Here is a 21,601-nt window from a genome sequence, read left to right on the forward strand (position 1 = left end):
TTGATTACATGTTTCAAAGAGGTAGAAGTCATTATGCACTGAGGAGTATTAATTTCCCACATATGCTTAAAAAAAAAAAGGCACAGGACACTGATAAACACTGATTTCAATGCATTTTGCAGAGTGATCCGTCATATCCGATTTGCAGAATGCATTACTAGGCAACAGTGCACAAGATTCAGTAACTAAATCTGTAAACTGCAAATAAAGCACCACCCAATACAAGAGGTCTACCATATATTAGTGTATAGCCCTGCGGTGCACACGTGTGGTGGTGACCAGAGCTGCTCTGCTGAAATGAAAGCTGGTCTAACAGGTTCAGAGGGTGGTGGTGGGGGGGGTATATGACAGGGTTCTGCTCTGACTTAACAAGACAACCAAAATGATGCTCAGACAGCTGCTCAGGGTTTGCTCCTCACTGCAGTTCTGCTTTTATTGTTGTCGAGATGGCTACACGCTTCCAGATGGTATCTGCCTCTCTAAGGCAGGCAATGCCAAAAATGTGGAAGAACAAAAAAATATATATATAAATCCAACTGCCAGTCCATCTCTTTTTTTTTAATTTTTTTTACCTTCATCTGGCAATTTATAAAGGTAAAACTCCAGCCAACGTTAAAAAGATCGAAGGTGACGCTAAATCTTCAAACATTCCCCTTTTCCGTCGATACATCCTCCTTTTCTTCAGGCTTTCACTGTGGGTGAGAATCCTCAGTTTTCCTTTTCCTTTCTGATGGCACGACAGCAACATGTTCTGATTCCTAAAGACACATCCATGAAAATAAATCTCTCCATTTCTGTTTAAAAACATACAAGTCTCTTTTTTTCTCTCTACAGTTCATGATTTGCAACCAGGCACATCCTTGTTTTATTTTTAGGGTTTTTTTTTTTTTTTTGTTGGTTTATGGTCTTTCTGAAGACTGTTGTATACCCACCCCCCCACCCCCACGCTCTTCTCCCAGCACCGGTGGCTACCCTCCGAGCACCTCTCCATGGCGGTGGTGTGCTCTGTAAGGGGGCAAAGGGAAGGAATGGGCTTTTTTCTTTCCTCAAGGCGTTTCCTGCGACCCTCTCACTCCAAATCCCAAGATGGATCTTGGTGGCTTTTCCCACCCGTCCTTCATTATAGAAGTTCCCTTTAGGTTCTTGAAAGTAGTCAATTTGACCCCCTTTGCTCTCACCTCAATGTTCGCAAACAAAAGATTTGACCTGCAGAGGGATAAGAATACCGTGTCAACCACTTTTTCATTACATGAATAATTAGTGCTAAAATCTGATTCTCCTTGACTGCATGCAAATTGTGTGTTCATATTATTAGCAAGCAACAACACACATGTTGAAACAAAAGGCCTAGATTCAGTTCATGGCATTACAAATGTGAACAGTATTGAGAGTAGGTCATGTCCACAATTAATGAGGGAACTGTTCAAATTAAGGCGAGTTTAAAAAAAAAAAAAAAAAAGGTGAGCCACATGATACTGGTAAAACTTGAACTGGATTCTTGATTTATTACTCTATCACACAAGCACTGTCAAACAAGATTTTGCAGCTTTTCTGTCTTACCTGGTGTTGCAGCACAAGTGGGTGAACGCAGCTATCGATAAAGCCTGGTGAACTCTCTGACTGCCCAGCAAACCTGCTTACACTCCTCTGCACTGTACGGAGACCCAAAGGAGAGGAGACAACATGGAATCATTTGTAAAAGTTACATGGCTGATTTAAAAAAATAAAAAAGGAAGACGACAAACACTCAAAACTTCAAAAAGTGGGCGAATTAAAGCTCAATGGCCATTGTGATAGAACTGCTGGCATTCTGGTAATGTAAGGGTGAGTCACAATGCTTTATCAATGTACATACAACATCCGGTGTGATCACTTTTTTGCTGTATGTTTGGGCCTTATCCTGATCGTTTGGCCAAGCTGAGACTTGCTGAGCTGCCTCAGGGAGTTCCGTGCTGCTCTGCTTGTTAAAGCCTGCCCTAGGAGAGCTCAGCTGAACAAGTAACCTTTGGTATTTCTCTACTCTTGCAACATGTAGTTGGCTCCAAGACCAATGTATAAGAGACTCGTGAACCCAGGGCCAAAATGAGTGACACACCTAGTATAAAATGTAGTACATGAACTTCATGTGGGGAGAAGAAGAAAAAAAGTATTCACTCTCTTGGTGTTTTTCCTGTTTTATTGCATTACAGCCTGGGATTACAAGTGGATTTATGGGGGGTTTGTGCAATTTGATTTATACAGCATTTTATGCCATATTATACCATTTTGAAGTTGCAAAATAAGGATGATACGGGGTAAACAAAGTATGCACAGCAACAGTATTTATTTCTACAATTACAGATTGTAATCAAAGCGCTCCTGTATGGTCAGTGGAGCTAAGAGAATAGACAGTGAGTGCAGTGAGTGGTAATAATATTCTGATATAACTACACACATCACATTTACAGACATTTTCTTAAAGGGTTTTTTTTTTATTCCAATTTAAGAATAAATATCCATGTTAACTCCTAACTAATTTTAAGGGATGTCAATACTATTGCCAGAACCTGGCCCATATCTGCAAGTTCGAACCTAATCAGTTTCAAGCCCACACCCAAAGCCAAACACATGTACCGACACCAACGCAGATAAAATATTGCAGAGGTGGTTTTAGTGTTTCCCTTTATTTCTACGTAATTTGGCCCACTTCTCTAACTCCAGAGCTGTTGCATGTCATAAGACAGAGTGAGTAAGTGGAGGGTACTGTGAGAGTGGGTGTAGACAAAGGGCGGAGGGAGAGAGAGAGAGAGAGAGAGAGAGAGAGAGAACGAGAGACTGCTTCGGGGAGAGCATAAAAAATTTAATTAAAAAAAATAATAAATGGGTTAATGGACTGGGCATGGTTTGGGTGGCAGATCTCCGGTGAAGACACTCACCTCGTGACCTGTTTGTGGAAGTCTGTAAGCTGTTTATGAGTGACAGTAACAGCTCCTCCTGACATCTCCTTAGGAAGTCCTTTCAGTGCACTCTCTAGCCAGCGACAAAATGTCTATATGGGAAAAGAGATACATTCAGAGGCCATAAATATATAGCTTGACTCAGCCATGAGAGGTGTATACCGTCTACCACTAAATTTCTGCAGTTGTATGAACAAGGACAGTGGGGGAAATACAGTACATTTTAGTGCCCTCTAGTGGTCCATAAAAATATTCCTGCATCTATTTGTAGATGGAATATTTCACACAACATACCGGTCGGTCAAACACCATGATCTCCCACAGAACTTCAGCTACATCAGGCAGTGTGTACGAAGGCAGACAGAAGCAACATGTGTGGATCAGCTGAGTTACCAGCTGCTGACCATGCTGCTCCATGGCTTGACCAATCAGGCGTTTACGCACTTCAAAGTCATCCTCATGCTGAGAGAGAGAGAGAGCATGATAAAAGGGTTTAAAAACAAATGAGAAGATTATACAAGGACTACATATATATAAAATAAAAACTATACAGCTCAGCTCAAAACTACTCTTTCAAACAACACTTAACGTTGTGTTTAGAATGCATGTAGTATGTACCGTTACAACAAACATGCATCTTTGTAAATATTGAGGTAAGCCTATTCCAGTCCCAGCACACCACTTTAATTCTTTTTATACAGGTTCAATTATTTTTCCTCTGCTCTAGAACTGAACAGCAGCCCAAGCTGTTCAGCTTTACTGCAGACTAGTGACTTACATCGTTGGAAACACCCGTATGAATGAGGTCTCTGACAAATTTCATGACGCTGCAGTTGGCGTCTCGGTGGTCCAGAGTTGTTGCAGCGATGGCACATTGGATAATGTGAATGATGATGCTACTGCTTAACAAAGTGACAGGACTGCGCTGGACAAACCTAAGACAGACCAGAGCTTTCGTTAAACATATTTATATAAGTGGTTTCAGTGTTACCATTTTTGATGCTTCTGGTTAACAGCGGCTGATTAATTGTGGCCATTTAGGCCAACAATCAGACACGCAGACACAAAACTCTCCTGGTACCTAGTAGCAAGTCTGAACAGGTCATCCACGGTGTCCGGATGATTACGCAGTCCATTTGGCTGCTCCAGCAACTGGAAGGTGGGCATGCATAGCGCCTGGGGAAGTCAAATTTATTTTACATTAAAGGTCACCAATGACTCAACCATCAGCATCAGTACCAATGCCGATACATACAAGTCCATTTTAAACATGCGTTGATTTATGTACAATCAAAATTCATTTTTACATGACCATGTTCAAATCTCTCGATGTTTATTATTTTTTATATATTTTTAATAATGATTGTGGCTTTACTGAAACAATTCAATTAAATCTGGATGTTTTCATTTACAGACTGAGAACTGAAAGATAAGTACTGAAACAATTTTTATACAAATTATTATCTTGAAAAAGATGATAAAAAAATTGAAAAATAAAATATTTCAGTTTTCAACATGTTCTCTTTAAGTAGGAAGAAATTTGTCAAACCAGGTACTGATAGGTACCTGGCTCCTTGGCGCAAGATATGAAAACTATTAAGCCAACATGCAATAAATCACAGTAAATTACGTTTATGTTTATTTCAATGCCTTCCAAAGTTTACACAATACTTAATATGCACATGGTGTAATGGATCACAAAACTCCTGTTTCTGACTAGATCACAGGTTTTGAGTCAAGGATCGCTTTTTGCAACAACAAAAAAAAGAAAGAAAAAAAAAGGGACCAATGTAAAACAGCTAATTTAGTTTTCAGGTTGAAAGTATTGTAGTGAGAATCAAAGGTGAGTTCACAATGGGCTTAACCCCATACTGAGAACTGGGGGAACCTCAGTCACCATCACACCCTTCACACACATCTAGTGAAAAACTGAGCTAACCGTATGCTCTGTTTAAGACAATGTTCATGATTTTAATAATGTCAAATGTTTCCTAACCATTTGCTAACTCTCCAATTTGTTTGCGTACGGACAACAGGTCTGATGTGCTCACGAAGTGTAAGTGTCAGAAAACGGTTTAAAAACCCCCAAAGGGGCTTGGTCTCATTTGCTTGGCTTTCTCTCTCTTCTCATAAGAGAGAAACAACATCTGGGGGTGTTTAGACAACTGAGACACCTCCAAATGCTGAAAAGCAGTGAAAGGATGAGGATATAGCTTTTTCCATGCTTCAGAGTTGAGTAAAAGTGACTTATTTTTTGCTGTTTCATGTTACTTAATGTGGAACTGAGGCCAAATTCAGGAGACGGCTACCTGCATGAAAATAAACACAGACCTACAGTGCTACAAAACTAAACAACTCGAATTACAAATGAGTCTCTGTGGTAATTCAAATAGTGGATAAAAACGTACAATTTCAACTTAAGCCACATACAAACAGTCCTTTTTCCTCCTCAAACATACCGTTCTACCTTAAAAGTGTCTGAGAACTGAACGTAAACAAACCACAGAAAACCGCATTTCCCCACATAAACGTTGCTTTTAATTTGTTTTCCCTGCAACTGTTCATTGATATTCAGGGAATTAATTGGTAAAAAGTAACTGCGGCACTTAAACTGTATACTACACAGTTAAAGTAACATTTTGGCGAGTGATCCATTGTTCACATGCACCCCAAACCACTGAGGGCAATCCATACACCACTAGCAAACAGTACCTGTAACATATCCAGCAGGCCTTGTCTGCAGCCCTCCTCCATACCATATTCATCCACCAAAATACTGCCTAGGTACAGGAAGCAGGAATGGGGGTAGACCTGATATACATTCACCATCTGTAACAGCATAAAATAATGTCAAACATACTTAGCAAACACATGCACATATTCTGATCCAGCAAAAAAAATAAATTAAAAAATAAAAATAAAGCCAACACACACACTACCTGCGTGACGAGTGGCTGCAGGAGGGAGGCCGAGCCCTTGCCCACGCAGCGCACAGCAAATCTCAAACAGCGACAGCAGCGCTCCACAATTCGATTATCAGCCTGGTGCGTGTTGAGCGTCTCTGACAACACAGGCCAGATCTAAAACCAGGCCAAAAAAACCCATCACCATGCATGCAATAGTAAAATTTTGTGTTACATATCTAATATACAAAGGGGGAGGGGGGGAATAAATAAATCACACAGACAACAGTGGTGGCAGGGGATAATTACCTCTTGAATTACTTTCTGACAGGGATGCGTTTGTCCATTTTCCACAATGGGATTTGTGTGTCTATAAAGTGCACAAGAATATTAGACAAACATCACATTAACTGATTTCAGATAAAATGGTAGGTGATATAACCTCATACAGTATCACAAAACTCCAACTTACAACACATCTAACAACATGCAGACAATACACTGCCAATTCAATTTAGCCATATATATATATATATATATATATATATATATATATATATATAAAATATAAATAATTTTGAAAAACAAAAGGCTACTTTTTTAGTGCATGTGCACAATAATTTGGGGATCTGACTAAAAACCAGGGCTCCTGCTCCTGGGCTCTCACATTGAACTGAGTTGTAGCTCATTATATATTAAAGGAACATGCCTACTTAATCAAGGTGAGAATAGTGCTAAGTTGTTGGATATTTTGACAAATCATGTCACAGACAACTGTGTAAACTTGTGAAAAATGTGTATAATATAGTCCCCTTCTAAGTACAATAACTACTCGCCACTTTTTATTCCTTGTGTACCACTGCCACCTTATTCTTTTATCTTTATTATTAAAATTTAATTACTATTTAATGCTTAAACCTAAACATCCATAACTGTATCTGGGGCTGTATATATCTAAAACACATTCATCCATTGTTTAGTTCAACTGTGCAAACATCTGGCCACTCATTCATGGTTCCATTTATTTTCTATTATATTTTTTACTGTGTGAATTCTACTGCATGTCCTTTCATTGCTGTTACATGCTACTGAAATTTTAATTTCCTTCGGGATCAATAAATTATCTATTATTATAATTATTAATAATATGTCCACTTTAACATCCACCATCAAAATCTTTGGATAAAGTGGACTTTGTTAATATAAGTACAATTAAATGGGTTCTAAATATGCTTTGTTTAATAAAATAACCACTTGGTCAAAATTCTGTACTGATAATGTATCACAGAAATATCTGCATTATCAGAGCCTCTACTTCAAATACAAGTACCAAATACTAACTGCCCTACACTGTAATGTATTTTAATCTTGGTCAGTTTAGAGCAGTTAGTGTAAATAGCAAATATTTCATAAGGGATATTAATGTATCTCAGCTAAGCACATATCAAACATATCTGTTCTTTATCTTCTGCAATGTGGCAAAGAGCACTGTCATATATACCCAGGTGAGGAAGTCAAAAGAAGAGCAGCTTTGTTGTCACTATTATTATCTGTATATAGTGTTATAAAAAAAAAAACACTAAGTAAATAAGTGAATGCAAACCAGAGGATAAAACTCTATTAGTTAGTGGTGGTTGAGCCTGACCTGAAGATGACTGCTAGTCTGTCCAGCCAAATGGTGGGGTCGGCTGATTTCCCATTACTGGAGTCCTGACCCAGAAGCTAAACACAGATATAAACAAACATTTAATAAAACTAAAAACATACTAATGCATTAATCACAGCCTCTCAGAACATGCCTTACAGTAACACCTACTCACTCAGCATACACTTTAAACACCAACATACCTTCTTCAGGGCCATGACTTGCACTGCACACAGATCGCTCAGACACTCTGCTATCTTCTCCAGAGGAAGCCGAGCCAGAACTAACGCTGTGCCTGGGAGAAGACAAACACACTACATTATTCTCTATGAACATAACACTGCCTGTGCAAACAATTCAAAATCAAGCCTTTGTATTAACTTCTCACCTGTTCTGTGTACATGCTTCCTGCAATCATAGTGTGCAAGAGCAGCCTAAACACGTATTAAACTTAAAGTTTAAAGGCTACACTGTTTAATTAAAAACATGTATCTCCAAAACGTGTATAGGAGGAGAAAAAAAACAACAAAAACTTAACTTTCAATGGAAGTGAAAGTAAAAAGATATTATACCGAGTAATTTAGGAGCATGTGTATCGAAAAATTCATCATAAAATTTCTACACAATGTGAGGGACAGCTGCTGTGTATAAATGCTATAGTAAACTAAAAACTGAATTGTAGCAATACTAAGCTTTGTACCTTTGAGCAGGCCAATGGCAGCATCCGTAGACAGAGCGAAGGAGTCGAGCGCACGAGCAATGTCCAGCAGGCCCTGGAAGTGTTGTGCCATGTGGTCCCTGCACACTGAGCAAATATTATGGATGGCTTTGGCTGCTACAGAGGCCAGCGGCTTCTCCCGCAGCCCTTTCATCAAATAGTTCAGCACAGGATCTGAAAAGGAAGAACAAAAAAAATAAAACACACACACCGACATGAGAAGGCAAACTGCAAAGTAGTGCTTATTAGTAAATGCATGTCCAAATGTTCTATATTTTATATTAAGTATGTATTAACACAAGCCATCTTTAACAACCTAGTTCAAACTAGCTGAAGTTAATCAACCAGAATTGCTTACATTTAGATTATAGACTGATTTTATTGTGGCAGTGCTCACCCAAGAAGCGAGGATTACGGTCAACCACCTCACTCATCTCTCCTACTAGTTCAATGCTGGTGTAGCGCACGGCCATGTGCACATTCTGAGGCAGCAGAACCACCTGCTCCAGCACCTCTGTCAGAGTCGGGTTATTCTCACTACACAAACACAGCAAGAAAAGGTTCATAGATTAAAAAATTAATATTAATGATTATTATTCCTCTATCTCCAAAATATTTAATTAAGCAAATAAAACAGTATGCATTGTAAAACATGCAAACAATTATTCTCTATTGAGAATTATAATTAACTGAAGACTAAATACTTGATTGATGTAATATCAAATTCAGTTTAAAAAAGATTTCTTACGGATCTACACTCTTGGCAATTGCAGCCATGATGAAGAGCACAGCCTCTGTCACTTCCCAGGGTGGGTTTCCCTCTTTCAGAGTGGAGTACAGCTAGAGAAAACATACAAAAACATTGTCAGAAAATACTTAACTCTCAGAGAGTTGAGTGTTTTAGGCATTTGCAACAGGATGGGTACAGCTTTATTTTATAATAAAAGCCCCTACCTGTGAGAAACACTCCATGGAGCCTACAAGGAAAATAACATCTTTAACAAGATCAGACACCCTCATCCTGAATTCTCCAAAGTCATCTGTGTCTTCTGGTATTCCTTCCTGCATTAAGAATGCATAAACACACAATTTAAGTCATTTGATTTTCAATATTAAAGAATATTAAAAAAAAAATGTAAAAAAAAAAAAATAATAATAATAATAATAGACAACAATTATTATAAAATTATACAAAATATCACAATATCAACATGCCAAACAACATGCCATTAATTTTGCATGCAAGATTAAGACAGAATTAATTACAGAAAATGGGAGATTTTTTTTGTGTGAGATGCAACCAATAAAGTTGGTTTCCTGGATTATGAGTAAATGGACATGCATGTTGTCTCCTGAACTAACCCTATTTGTTGCTAAGTGCAATTCATGTTTACAGTACTGTCCTGAAATGAAGTCAGTCAGTCATTCTCTCTTACTCTCTCCCACACTCAGGGCACTCCAATGTTAAACACACTCACACTTTTTACCAGAATCGAGGCCCAACACTAAAAAGTAACACATTCATTTTAGATAAAAAATACTACAGTGTTCCCTTAATCATACAACTGTAAATCTGCTTTGTAACATTTCCTGACCGGACCTTATCTCCATTTTAAAAACCAACCACTGATAATCTAAATTTAATCTTAAATTATATATTTCCAGCCCATCATATAGCCTCACCATATATCAGAATTCATTATGGATAGACAACACGCTCTGAAGCTTATGCTGACAGATCAACCCACAAAGGGCAGTATACACAAAAATGGACATTCACATTGAGTCACAGATACAAAATAAAAACTTTTCCTCACATGGTCTGGGTCCAACTGGCAGTGGCGAGCCAAGCTGTGCAACAATCTCTGGATGTAGGGCCTGAAGACACCATGCAGTGCTGGGTCATTTGTTTTATACAGGTGCTCCCCAAGACGGTACCAGAAGTTAAAAGAGATCTCCACAACCTTATTAGTGAATGAGAGAGAGAGAGAGAGAGAGAGAGAGAGAGAGAGAGAGAGATTTGAGGAGATTTTTTCCCCCCCATATGGGGTTTGTGTTATAATGTTTTTACAATTTAGAGTTCTGTATTTGCAGCTAGACTGCAGTATTGTGAAGATATAATGTACTAAGTCTGACAAGAAATAGTAATGCTTCTACCAAAACTTAAAAAAGAGCCAAAGGAAAGAACAAGAATTTTTCATGTACTGTTTATTTGCAAATGTGTGTCTAAGGGGATACCTCATACTGTGGGTGCCCTGCACAAATGAGCAGAAGCTCCAAGGGGCGCAGATCTCCCATGCCATGCCCTGGACTCCTCACCGTAGTTTCCAGGAACGTTTCACATAACTCTGTGAAGATCCGGCAGTAGTTCAATACTCTGTTTGCATGTACAAGAGAGAGAGGGAAGTTACATAAAATACTTATTCAATAATTTATTATTTTTTTTGAGAGACAGTGCATGTGCCTGTGAATTTAAAGGTGACCTTTCTTTTGTTTTTAGAATCAAATATCAGATTTTTCCATTCATTTTATATTTTCCGAATGTATTTATTTATTTTAAAAAAACACAACAAACAGTTGGAATATATATATTATAGCATGTGCATATGCAATCATCTCAGTAAATAACTGCTGTTTGTTTCAATGTTACTAATATTCTTCTCATTTTAAGTAAATGACTGAAACGCTTTTGTATTTGCGATAGTCATGTCTACATACAAGCACCTATATAGGCCAGGAATATATCTTACTTGTCAAGATCTTCCCGGGCCACAGCCATGTGGTATGCTGTTTCTAGTGTCAGTACTCCTTGGAATAGCTGCACAGCCAAAGGCATGTGTGTGTCCACATTCTCAATGGCATAAAGTGTTGAACACACACAGTCAGACGCAGCCTCGTGTAGGTTGGTTGGGGTCTCATCCCTTTGCTGCCAGATACAAAATGGGCAGTAATGAAAAATGCTGAACAAAAAACTAAAGAGAGATAAGCTAATTAGAGGCAGGTAAATTACCATGTCAAGCACCTCATGTAAAATATTATACAGAATTGGCTTAGCAAAATGCTCTCCAAGATTGTTCTGCAGTGCTTTACATTAATAACAGTCCTGTTATATACTGGTATGCCATAAATTTAAAATTACATCCATTTATCTGTAACAGGTCAGGGATTAAAACTGAAGTTAGTATATTCACCACAGATATGACTTTAATGCAAGTGAGATATAAAAAAAACAAAATGTACATAGTTGACTGTCCTCATTGTAGATGTTTGTTCATTTTATACATGTAAATATTGTATTAAGAGACAAAATGGATCTTGAAGATGGTTATAAGTGAAGATGTGATTGTCTCTCAAAATAAAGAATTAAAAAAAAAAAAAAAAAAAAAAAGATATAAAAAAAAAAAAAAAAACACATCAGATTTTATCTAAAAACGTGAAACTGAATGTGGAACCGAACTCACCAGCACTTGGAAGAGCACCATAAGCAGTTGATTATTTGCCATGAAGTTGCTGTCCAGCACACCTAGGTTAAACCAGCTGCCCAGGCAGCGAAACACCTTAATCAGCATCTTCTCGTCACTCCCTGACTTCTCCACACACGACAGCTGGTTTGTGGGGGAAGATTAAAATAAATGTCAATAAACAGAGAAGTGGCTCTTTGCTTTTTTTAGTTCATGATGCAAGATTGTCAAGTCACCCGCTGCTGCTGAGAAGCAGGCCCAGGTTGACCATTAAAAGCAGGGGTGCTCAAATCTGATCCTTAAACAGAAGTGCCATTTTAATTATCACCAGGTAAACAAACTACATGAGAAAACAAATGTTTATGTTTTAAGGGCTTGTAGGCATGGAAGGGCATGAAACAATTTTAACAGACACTATGAACTCTATATATTCATATATATGCAATAGCAGAAGACAAATAATGACAAATACTGTCTAACATTGATTATGGCTTTATCTAGAAGTGGGTGAATTGACTCAATCTGTTTTTCAATAGGTCTGATAACTTACCACCCCCGCCCTCTTCTACACAAAACATTCCTGCTGGAACCCCCCCCCCCCGTCTGGCACTACCAGCAGGCTACTCTAGCCCGTCTCTCATACTCTCCACAACTATCAGCTCACAGCCATCTCACACTGATTCTCCTGCTAACGACTCTCACGCCCCCAATCCACATACTCCAACAGACAGCCCCCACACTCCACTCTGACTGCATCAACGGCACTGACGGCATCAGTGCCAGGCTCCTCAAATCCTGCACAGATCAGCTGTGTGGGGTTGTTGAGCACATGTTCAACATGAGCCTGTAGCTGGAGAGATTACCACAGCTGTGGAAAACATCGTAAGCAGTAGCGGTGCCAAAAAAGCAGCACCCTAAGGACCCCAGCAACTACAGGCCAGTGGCACTGACATCACATCTCATGAAGATCCTGGAGAGGTTAGTCCTTATCCATCTCTAACCTGTGGTTATTTCATCTATCGATCCACTTCAGTGCACCTAGCAGCCTGTCATCCTGGTGGAGGACACCGTCTACCTCCTACAAGGAGATCTGTCTTACCTAGAAAAGCCTAGGAATACTGTGAGGATCATGTTCTTTGATTTCTCCAGTGCGTTCAACACCATACAGCCTGCGTGACAAACTGGAGCATTCAAGGATCTAACCATCATCTAACTGTGTCCTGGACTACCTCACCAGTTGACCACAGTATGTGAGGACACAAGGCTGTCTGTCTGATAGATTAGTCTGCAGCACAGGGGCGAAGCAAGGAACAGTCTTGGCACAGTTTCTCTTCACCCTGTACACTGTAGACTACATGTATAAATCACCAAACTGCCACCTACAGGACTTCAACGACTTGGCGATTGTTGGCCTCATCACAAATGAGGATGGCAGAAAGTACAGAGAACTAATTCGGGACTTTGTGGACTGGTGTCTGCAGAATCATCTCCAGCCCAACGCAGGGAAGACGAAGAAACCCGTGCTGGATTTCTGCAGGCGTACACACTCCCCTTCACCAGTGAACAGATATTGAGAGGGTGACCTCTTATAAATACCTGGGTGTTTACCTGAACTGTAAACTGGACAGGTAACACTACTGCACTTTAAAGAAAAGGACAGAACAGGAGGCTGAGGTCCTGCGGAGTGCAGTGACCGAGTAGTGGCATCAGAAATCTTTTTTGGAGTAGTCTGCTGGGGCAGCCGCATCTCTGCCACAGACAGTAGGAGATTAGAAAAACTCATTCAGAGAGCCCACTCTGTCTGGGGAAGTTCCCTAGACACGGTACAGGTGACGGGAGAAAGGAGGTTGCTAACCAAGTTGGTATACATGCTGGAGAATGACTCACAACCCATGCATGAGTCTCTGATAACGCTAAACTGTTCCTTCAGTGATCGGCTGCTGCACCCCAAGTGTGTGAAGGAAGGTTATTACAGGTCCTTCCTTCCTGCTGCTGATAGACTTTACAACCAGCACTGCTCCCAGTAAACCACTCACATCTATCTACACTGACACTTAAAATAGGAATACAGAATGTAAAAAAAGGTTTTGGAATCAATTTTACAATATTTTTTACAATACTGTGTGATATTTACACAGTATAATGTGCAAATATTCAATCTACCAATGAACAACATTCCATGTACAATAGTCATGTACACTGAGTTGTAAATATCCTGCAAAGTTTTTTACATTTCTTATACTTTTTTAATTGGATTTTACATATTCTAGTATTTATGTTTATTGTAATAACCAAGTTTTTCTTTTGTTTAGTACTTTGCTGTCCTTTTGCTGCTGTAACACTTTAAACATCCCCACTGTGGGACTATTAAAGAAGTTTCCTATCTTATCTGAAGAACCAAACCTAGTGTCTCATCATCTCTTCATGAGTCCTCAATATCCGTGAAACAATTATCCAAGCATAAAGGAAAAGAAAGTGCTGATGCAACCATCCCATACCACTAGAGAACACCAGCTTTGAATAATAGATCTGAGTTTACTGTTTGTTTTATAAAGTTTGTATATCCTAAACACACCTCGACCTACTTGAATGCAAATGAGAAATTAGCAGTTTAATGTGATATCATTGTAAGATGATTAAGAACTATAGTAAGATAATAATTACAGTTATATTTCCATAAATGTATTGTAAATTCTTCCCTTTAATTTTGCTTTTTTTCCCTGTCATAGAGGCCCAAATAATTGACAGTATATTTTGCCTTTATTTCTACATTTTAGCGTTGGGACAGACAGTTACAAAAAATGTTGAGTTTCAGCAATGAAGCTTGGGAAATTACCCCTCTGCAACTTACACACCACAGCCAGGAAGCAGCATAAAAAACCACGAACCCAATCAACAAATCAACTACAGATAATTATCAAGCAATAGGAATTGAGTTTTAAATAACTTTGTACTACACTGCACACACCACCCTGATTACAATAGTTTTTTGGACTGACTACTGACAGAGTTGCTCACCAGCAGAGTGATCACAGTGGTAGAGTAGTAGGCCAGGTCCTCTATGATCTCTGTCCGTCGGTTTGCCCCAATTCTCAAAGAACGGCTGTGCACTTCCTCCGGCAAGACTGTGAGGATTTCAATCAGGAAAGGCATCGAGGTCACATCGTTACTGTACCTGTGAAGAGGTGGGGGCAGGGGGAGAAGAAACCAGGGAATGATTGGGCTATTAGGTAACTGAATAGTGACAAATAGGAATTTGAATGACATCTTCACATCAGTCAACACACAGGTGTGAAGTGGTGTGCAGCAATGTTGTGACATTCAACATTCAGCAACAGAGAAAACAAGAACATAACATGCCATGCAGCTTTGGCATATTTCACTCTGTCCCAAAGATTAATATTAAAAGAAGATTCTTACTTTTCTATGAGGGTATGGACACAGCCCTTCCATGAGGCCATCTGAAGGGCAAGGTCAGCAATTGCCAGAGCAAGCTAGGAAAATAGAGAACAAGACTTAAATAGAAGGCCCTAAGACGTAGTTCTATGCTGCCAAAGGAGAGTGACTATCAGCTGAATCAACTGAAAACTGTTTTAATTACTTAAAGGGAATGTCTACGACTGCAGGGAAATGCTGTTCACTCATTTGTTTACATTGGTATGCAATGTTTGAAGGAAACCGACTGCTGTTTGTATGTGGCTGAAGTTTAACTTGTCTGTAAATTCTTATTCACATTTTGAATTACCACAGAAATTCATTTGTAAATTGAGTTTGTTTAGTTTTGTAGCACTGTCAGTTTGTATTTACTTTCATGAAGTTAGCGTTCTCCTGAAATTGGAAACAGTTACATCTACAGCAAAAATAACCCAATAATACCCACCTATGGAGCAGAAACAGAGAAATATCCTCATCTCGATTTAATGCTTTTCAAAGAAGGTTTATTCTTTGTCTAAAAAACTCCAGATGCAGAGAGAAAGCCTAGCATACTAAACCAAGAACTATCAATCTTTTTAAACCTTTTACAGACACTTGGGGTTTGTAAATAGAAGAGACTTCATAAACAGACTGGGGAACAGCAAATGGTGGGGAAACATCCATAGTTTTATAATAAGTATTTTTATTTATTTATTTCATAGACTCAAGGCAGTTGAGTTGCCGAATATTTTGTTTACCACATTGGCCTATGCAAAATTAACACTGAGCATTCTCAAGACTGTATAGGAAAACAAATAGAAGGCACTTTTTGAGCTTCTTTAATTGTTTGAATTGACAGCATTCATGTTACCCAACACAATTAAAAACAATAAATGTTTTAAATAAAAAATTAATTTGAATAAAATTGTGGGCCACCCTAATAGTTTACAACTGAATTATAAGACATATTACAATTAACATGTAGCAACAAAATTGCAATGTGATATTTTGTTCATAAATGCCTAGGAATCACAAAAGTTGTTACCTGTGTGACTATGATGGGCGAGAGGTCTTTGAGGTTCTGGATATGGGAGAGCAGTGAGTCGCGCAGTGCGATGTGCGTCTCCTGAGGAAGCTCGTAGAATGACGTTTGGATCTTCATTTTCATGGTTTGGGCTGCAAAGTAACAGGATTCCACATCCTGTTTCAGCTGCAGGAGCTGGTCTGATATCTCCCACGCGTGCATCTACATGAGTGACAGAAAGCTAAGCATTTGATGGATGATTCACATGAGCCACATCTGATAACCCACTCTGAGATGTTTAGAAGACTAGCAGTAAATTCACTCTGGAAGTCAATATTCTGACCCACTCAAAATTCCCTTCTGGCTGTAACAATTAAACCAAAAACATGGCCAAGGTATATCAAAAGAATAATATGACAGGGTGTATTAAGCTACTTCAAACCACTACTGAGATAAATAAATGTAACTAAATAAAATACAACTAATTCAACTTCTATGTCTGACCCCAAAGTACATGCCACTGAATCAAATTTCCATTACAAAAATTGGACTGCAGTCATTAAAAGAAGTGTGGCTTTGACTCCCTGGGTGTACCTTCTCATGTCAGACCTCAACATTCCAGCTGAGTGGCCCTTTAAAAGGTGCTTTTGCCCTTGCATGGTATTGGCTCAACACGGCACATTTACACTACCACAGCTCCACCTGTGAAATGCAGCTGGTGACAGCACAAAACCCATCTCTAATGGAAACAGTGGGATTTGAAAACCATAACAACCATGGCGGTAAGGTTAGGTGTCATTTACTAGTCTCACATTAGTGTGACGGTATAGTTTTTTTTAGGGCTGAACAGGGCTTTGCACCCCAGTTCTCACAGATCAGTAGAATTATTTTGTTGTTGCCTGTCCGGCTCTTGCTGGAGTGTTTAGTCTGCCACTGATCCAAGCAATGTCTGAAACTCTTCAAATCACCACAACATAATATAACAAGCTGTTGTTGTGAGTCGAATAACAACAATGTGACTGCTTGGAGATTTTACAGACAGACAGTTTGTGCTGGAGGTCTGCATTTTGTGGTGACTGACAAGTCCCTCTAGCCAGTCAGTGCTCTGCAATGTTTAACTGTCACGTTTAGTACCTACAAAGTTTGCTTCATACCAGGCACAAGCTGGTACCATGCAGTGTAAAAGTGCCATAAGGCAGCAGCTTTTTTGGTGGCATCAATAAGAGTCTGGTAGGATCCTGACCAGTCAATAAAAAGCATTTATTGTAGGGCCAATAGCTAGTGGACACCAGCACCTCCATCATTTCTTCTGAAATTAACAGAGATTGCATTAAGTCAAAACAAGCATTAGTGTGACCATGTACCGGCACTGGTACATGTACAATAAATTCTGGACTCTAACTCATCTCAAAAGGTGCTAAACACACCACAAAGAACACCGTTCCATTACCTAACATCTCAGTACGGTGGGGCTTAAATCCCTGGTCTACCCAACACATGACATTGCGCATGGTAAACCTAGGCTTGTGTACATCTGCTACAGAGTCACATTTTGTTTAATGTTTCTCTGTGGAGAACATACAATCCTTGTTTGCACAATGGGAGCACCTTAAAATAGCTGAATTCACTATTCATAAAGAAGGTGTACCTATTTTGGCAAAAAAGTGAATTTAACAGACAGTACTAAGAATGTAAGTCAACTGAAAACAGCCTATAATGTGTGAACATGAAATAATGTTTTGAACCTGATCATTTGCATTTCAGAAAAAACAAAAACAAAAGAACTGTTGTATCACTAGGAGATAAATAACTATGCAATGCAAATTGCACAAAAAGTAATTTGATTTTACACAACATGCCAGTGGACAGGCATGGCTGGCGTCTCTGCAATATCATCTAAATTTCTATCCTTTTTCCTCATTAGATATTTCAGGTTAAACATGAGCTTCAAATTCATTGCAAAGCATAATGTTATTATCAAGTGACTGTTTTCCTACTTCACTTCATGAGCTATTCCACACATGTTTTATTACTATTCTGCATAATTAAATCCTAATTACAAAGTGTTGTGTGTAACAGTCCATCTAAAGAGCTTTTCACATTGAAGATGACAGGAAACAGACATTTGGAGTATTTAATGTCTACATCATGCCTTAACTCTCTCACAAAAACAGCCACAGACACTCTGAAAAATGCCAGATACTTGAGACATTGCTTTAGATCTTGAATAAGGTGTTGGCCTTTGTTTTAAACTAAGTCTGAGAGATTCACACAGGATATAGTGAACCAAAAGCTAAACTGAAAAAAAAACACAAACTCTATTACAATTTACACACCAAAACATGAGACTCGTGTGGGTTGACTGGTGGTTTTGGGTAAATAAACGTCTGATTTGTAAATAAAAGTGTTTAGCTCTACATAAGTTGTCCCCTGGTTTCTATCATCACCATTGTGAATAGTCAAGCAGTTTATAAATAGTGAACCTTTTCACACCAGGACATCCTGAATGATTGGATTTACATCTCAAAGGATGCACTGGGCTGAATTTCTTTATGAACTAAACGAACCTAACACGCTGATTGTGTAGAAACAATGCTGCTAGTAGGTACATACACAAATGAAACGTGGTCTACTCAGAAAGAGACGTAGTGTCTGATGCGCACGGGGAGGCGGAACCCGGCTCCTCAGACCGAGCTCAGCTCCTCTCTCTGAGAAACTCTCAAGTATTTAAGGCCCCTTCGGCGAGAAACACTTCTGCACTGACATTTTACCTTCCTATTCTCTAAACCAATGGGCTGTAAACTTTTTAAACATGTGGTCTTAAAGTAGTAAACTCTCCATAGACCAAGCCTGGTTTCACAGCCTCACCGCTGCATTTAGCTTTAACGGCTAGTAGCATGGAGCCAGGCTCTTAGCCTCAGCTAGCGTTAGCGGCGTTTACAGGAGAAAACCCCTCACTACAGACAGCCCTATTTACTTTAACTACAACACGACAGTCCCTGTAGTGTTTACATCCATAAGAACTATCCAGTCTCTAACTGAATCAGCTCCACGTGTCCGAAAACAGCTTAAAACAGGCAAAAGTATCGGTAACTCCCTCTGTGTAACGCTATGTTGCCACAATGGGGTTCGGCTCATCGTTAACGGACAAAACTCCAGCTTCTTCTCTGAAACCGTGTCCCCTTTTCTCCTTTTGGGTACATATATCTAAACTTAAAACTGTTAAACCGCCAAGATATTTATGCTTAAAGACCAGAGTGGGTTGGTTTCATATTCATGTCTTCCGTTCCACCTTAAATGTTGCAACAGTTAACATTTAGACTCCGGCGCTTTAGCTTTTTCATTGTATGTGGTGAAATTAAATGAAGTTACGCGAAAATGTGTTACGGTGTATGGACTACACTGAAGTTGCTTCCCATTTAATATCTCCGTTCCACCTTAAAAGGTGCAGCAGTTTCATTCTGAAAGTAACAGAATGTTAGTGATGCACTACTTAAGGTGGAATTCGACTAGGAAGCTAACTCCAGTCTCGTCCTGTAAGTTTAAATCGCCTTGCTGTAACTACTGCACCGGTTAAGTTAGAATTGAGAATGAGAATAAAAAGGTAAACCTCAGGGGACCGAGGCCCAAAGACTCACCGATCTCTGCAGCTCTCCTAGCCACACCGAGGCGCGCTCTTTACCGGCGGGGTCCGGGTCGTGGTAGAGCGCCTGAACGGCCTGGTAGACCAGCGCCAGGTTCGGCTTACCCCCGTCCATCTCCTCACACACTCACGCACACCCTCACAGACCCTGCACGAGTTCCGCGGACACACAGACACAGTTTACACCGCTCCGGGGTCCTCAAATACTTCTCTCTCACACACAGGCTGACGTTCACTCGGCTCTCCGGATCTGAGCTCTGACCGCCATCTCAAACACACACCTCCCTCTCTCTCTCAGAGCGCCGCTAACCCGTCCGTGTGGAAACCACACACCGAGGAACTGATCTCACTCTCTCTCTAACCTGTCTGACACTGTACTAACACACACAGACACAGTGCAGGTGATCAGATCCAAGTCCCTTTACTCTCCATCTGCTCCCCACAGGAAGGATTTTACAAGCTATGAACATCCCGCAAATACAGTCATTTTTAGCGGTCTATTATGAGGAAATGGGCAGTGAGGACACTCCTCTTTTCTTCACTGCTCCACCTCAAAACCTCCTCTAGGTGGTGCCATCCTCACACAGTACATGATACTTACATTTCCTCTAAAGGGAAAGTAACATCAGTTTCTTTACAAGGTAACGTTTTTAAGGCCCTGTCTCAATACTTGCACTCTGCCCTAAGGCACTCTGTGAAGGACACACCTTCATAAACAAAATAGATATAACGAACCGTAAACACACCCTGTAAAGTTTACTGTATAAATTAACAGCATTAAACTAAAGAGTATAAGGCGTTTTCCACTTTAAATAAAATCAATGACTCAGTCCCAATTCTTGACGTGGTCTAAGGACCGTCCATTGCATTTGAAAATTTTAAGCAGAATTAAGACACACCCAGTTTACGCCCCATACACATACAAGTTAATATCATTACAGTTCATAGCAATGCTACCTTGACGCAATACATGCCCCTCAAATCTCTTTCTACTCAACACCATTAAGGAAAAAACACCTAACTGCACAGTCTTATTGGGTTATATGTATAACATCACAGATTCACAGTAAAAAACTATTTGTAACAGCCTTCATAGGAAAATGTGGTCTTTTGAGAACTTTGAGCTACTCCAGTAGGAGCTTAAAAGGGGCTGTGTCAGTCTCACACATCTAAGTAATCAACGATTAAACAAGGGGTTCAAGGCTGCTAGTACGAGTAAAGGGACAGGGCCAGCATGCCCTATCAGTACATCAGTGTAAAGAAATAACAAATTCATCAATGCCTAAACGAGACCTTCAGTAAACGTTTTAAATTAATGTTTGACTGAATACTGTGGTATTTACAGACAACAAAAGACTATAAATAATAAACATTAATCATGTAACTGAGGCATTAGGCCTTACTTAATCTGTAACCCTGCCTTTATTCCATTCATCAACATTCAGGACACCCATCCAAGAACATAATTTGTGTGGTTGCTCTTTTTCTGTGAAACTGATATGATAATGGTGGGTGTGTCACAAGAAACCCACCACTGATAAAGGACAAGGGCAGGGGTCCCCAATCCTTTTCTCAAAAGGCAGGGGTGGATTTCATTCCAAAAAGAACCATTTCAAACCAAAAAGTACATGATTCCACTTGTTTAAGGACTTCAAACAACTGATTAGTTTTACATGTGCTCCTACTTGTTTGGAATGAAAACTTGCAGCCAAACCACACAAACTAAAGTATGACTAAGGCAAAATGTGCAGCCACAGATTAACTGTTGTCTTTACATCTACAGTGCTGACCAACAAGATAGCAGTGTCTACCAAATGGACAGTACATGAAAGTAGTGTTTAAACTGCCCAAAAACAA

The 21,601-nt window shown here is 39.5% G+C and overlaps 1 protein-coding gene across 1 annotated transcript; it reads right to left on the reverse strand.

The window, feature by feature from the left end:
- Positions 1 to 646: 646 nt before the first annotated feature.
- On the reverse strand, positions 647 to 20,226 carry tnpo3 (transportin 3). Its single transcript, XM_066666872.1, has 23 exons — positions 19,740 to 20,226; positions 16,123 to 16,323; positions 15,084 to 15,157; positions 14,682 to 14,838; positions 11,664 to 11,807; positions 10,953 to 11,128; positions 10,441 to 10,579; positions 10,020 to 10,166; positions 9,157 to 9,264; positions 8,951 to 9,042; positions 8,600 to 8,739; positions 8,185 to 8,376; positions 7,688 to 7,779; positions 7,485 to 7,561; positions 6,149 to 6,209; positions 5,876 to 6,016; positions 5,649 to 5,765; positions 4,018 to 4,112; positions 3,715 to 3,871; positions 3,231 to 3,398; positions 2,916 to 3,028; positions 1,561 to 1,652; positions 647 to 1,206 (listed from the first exon to the last, which is right to left on the reverse strand). The coding sequence occupies exons 1-22, from the start codon at positions 19,857 to 19,859 to the stop codon at positions 1,592 to 1,594; spliced, it is 2,772 nt and encodes a 923-aa protein (XP_066522969.1). The 5' UTR covers positions 19,860 to 20,226; the 3' UTR covers positions 647 to 1,206; positions 1,561 to 1,591.
- Between the last annotated feature and the right edge of the window lie 1,375 nt (positions 20,227 to 21,601).

The sequence above is a fragment of the Hoplias malabaricus genome, chromosome 4 (genome assembly GCF_029633855.1).
Source record: "Hoplias malabaricus isolate fHopMal1 chromosome 4, fHopMal1.hap1, whole genome shotgun sequence".
In the NCBI taxonomy this organism is placed as follows: domain Eukaryota; kingdom Metazoa; phylum Chordata; class Actinopteri; order Characiformes; family Erythrinidae; genus Hoplias; species Hoplias malabaricus.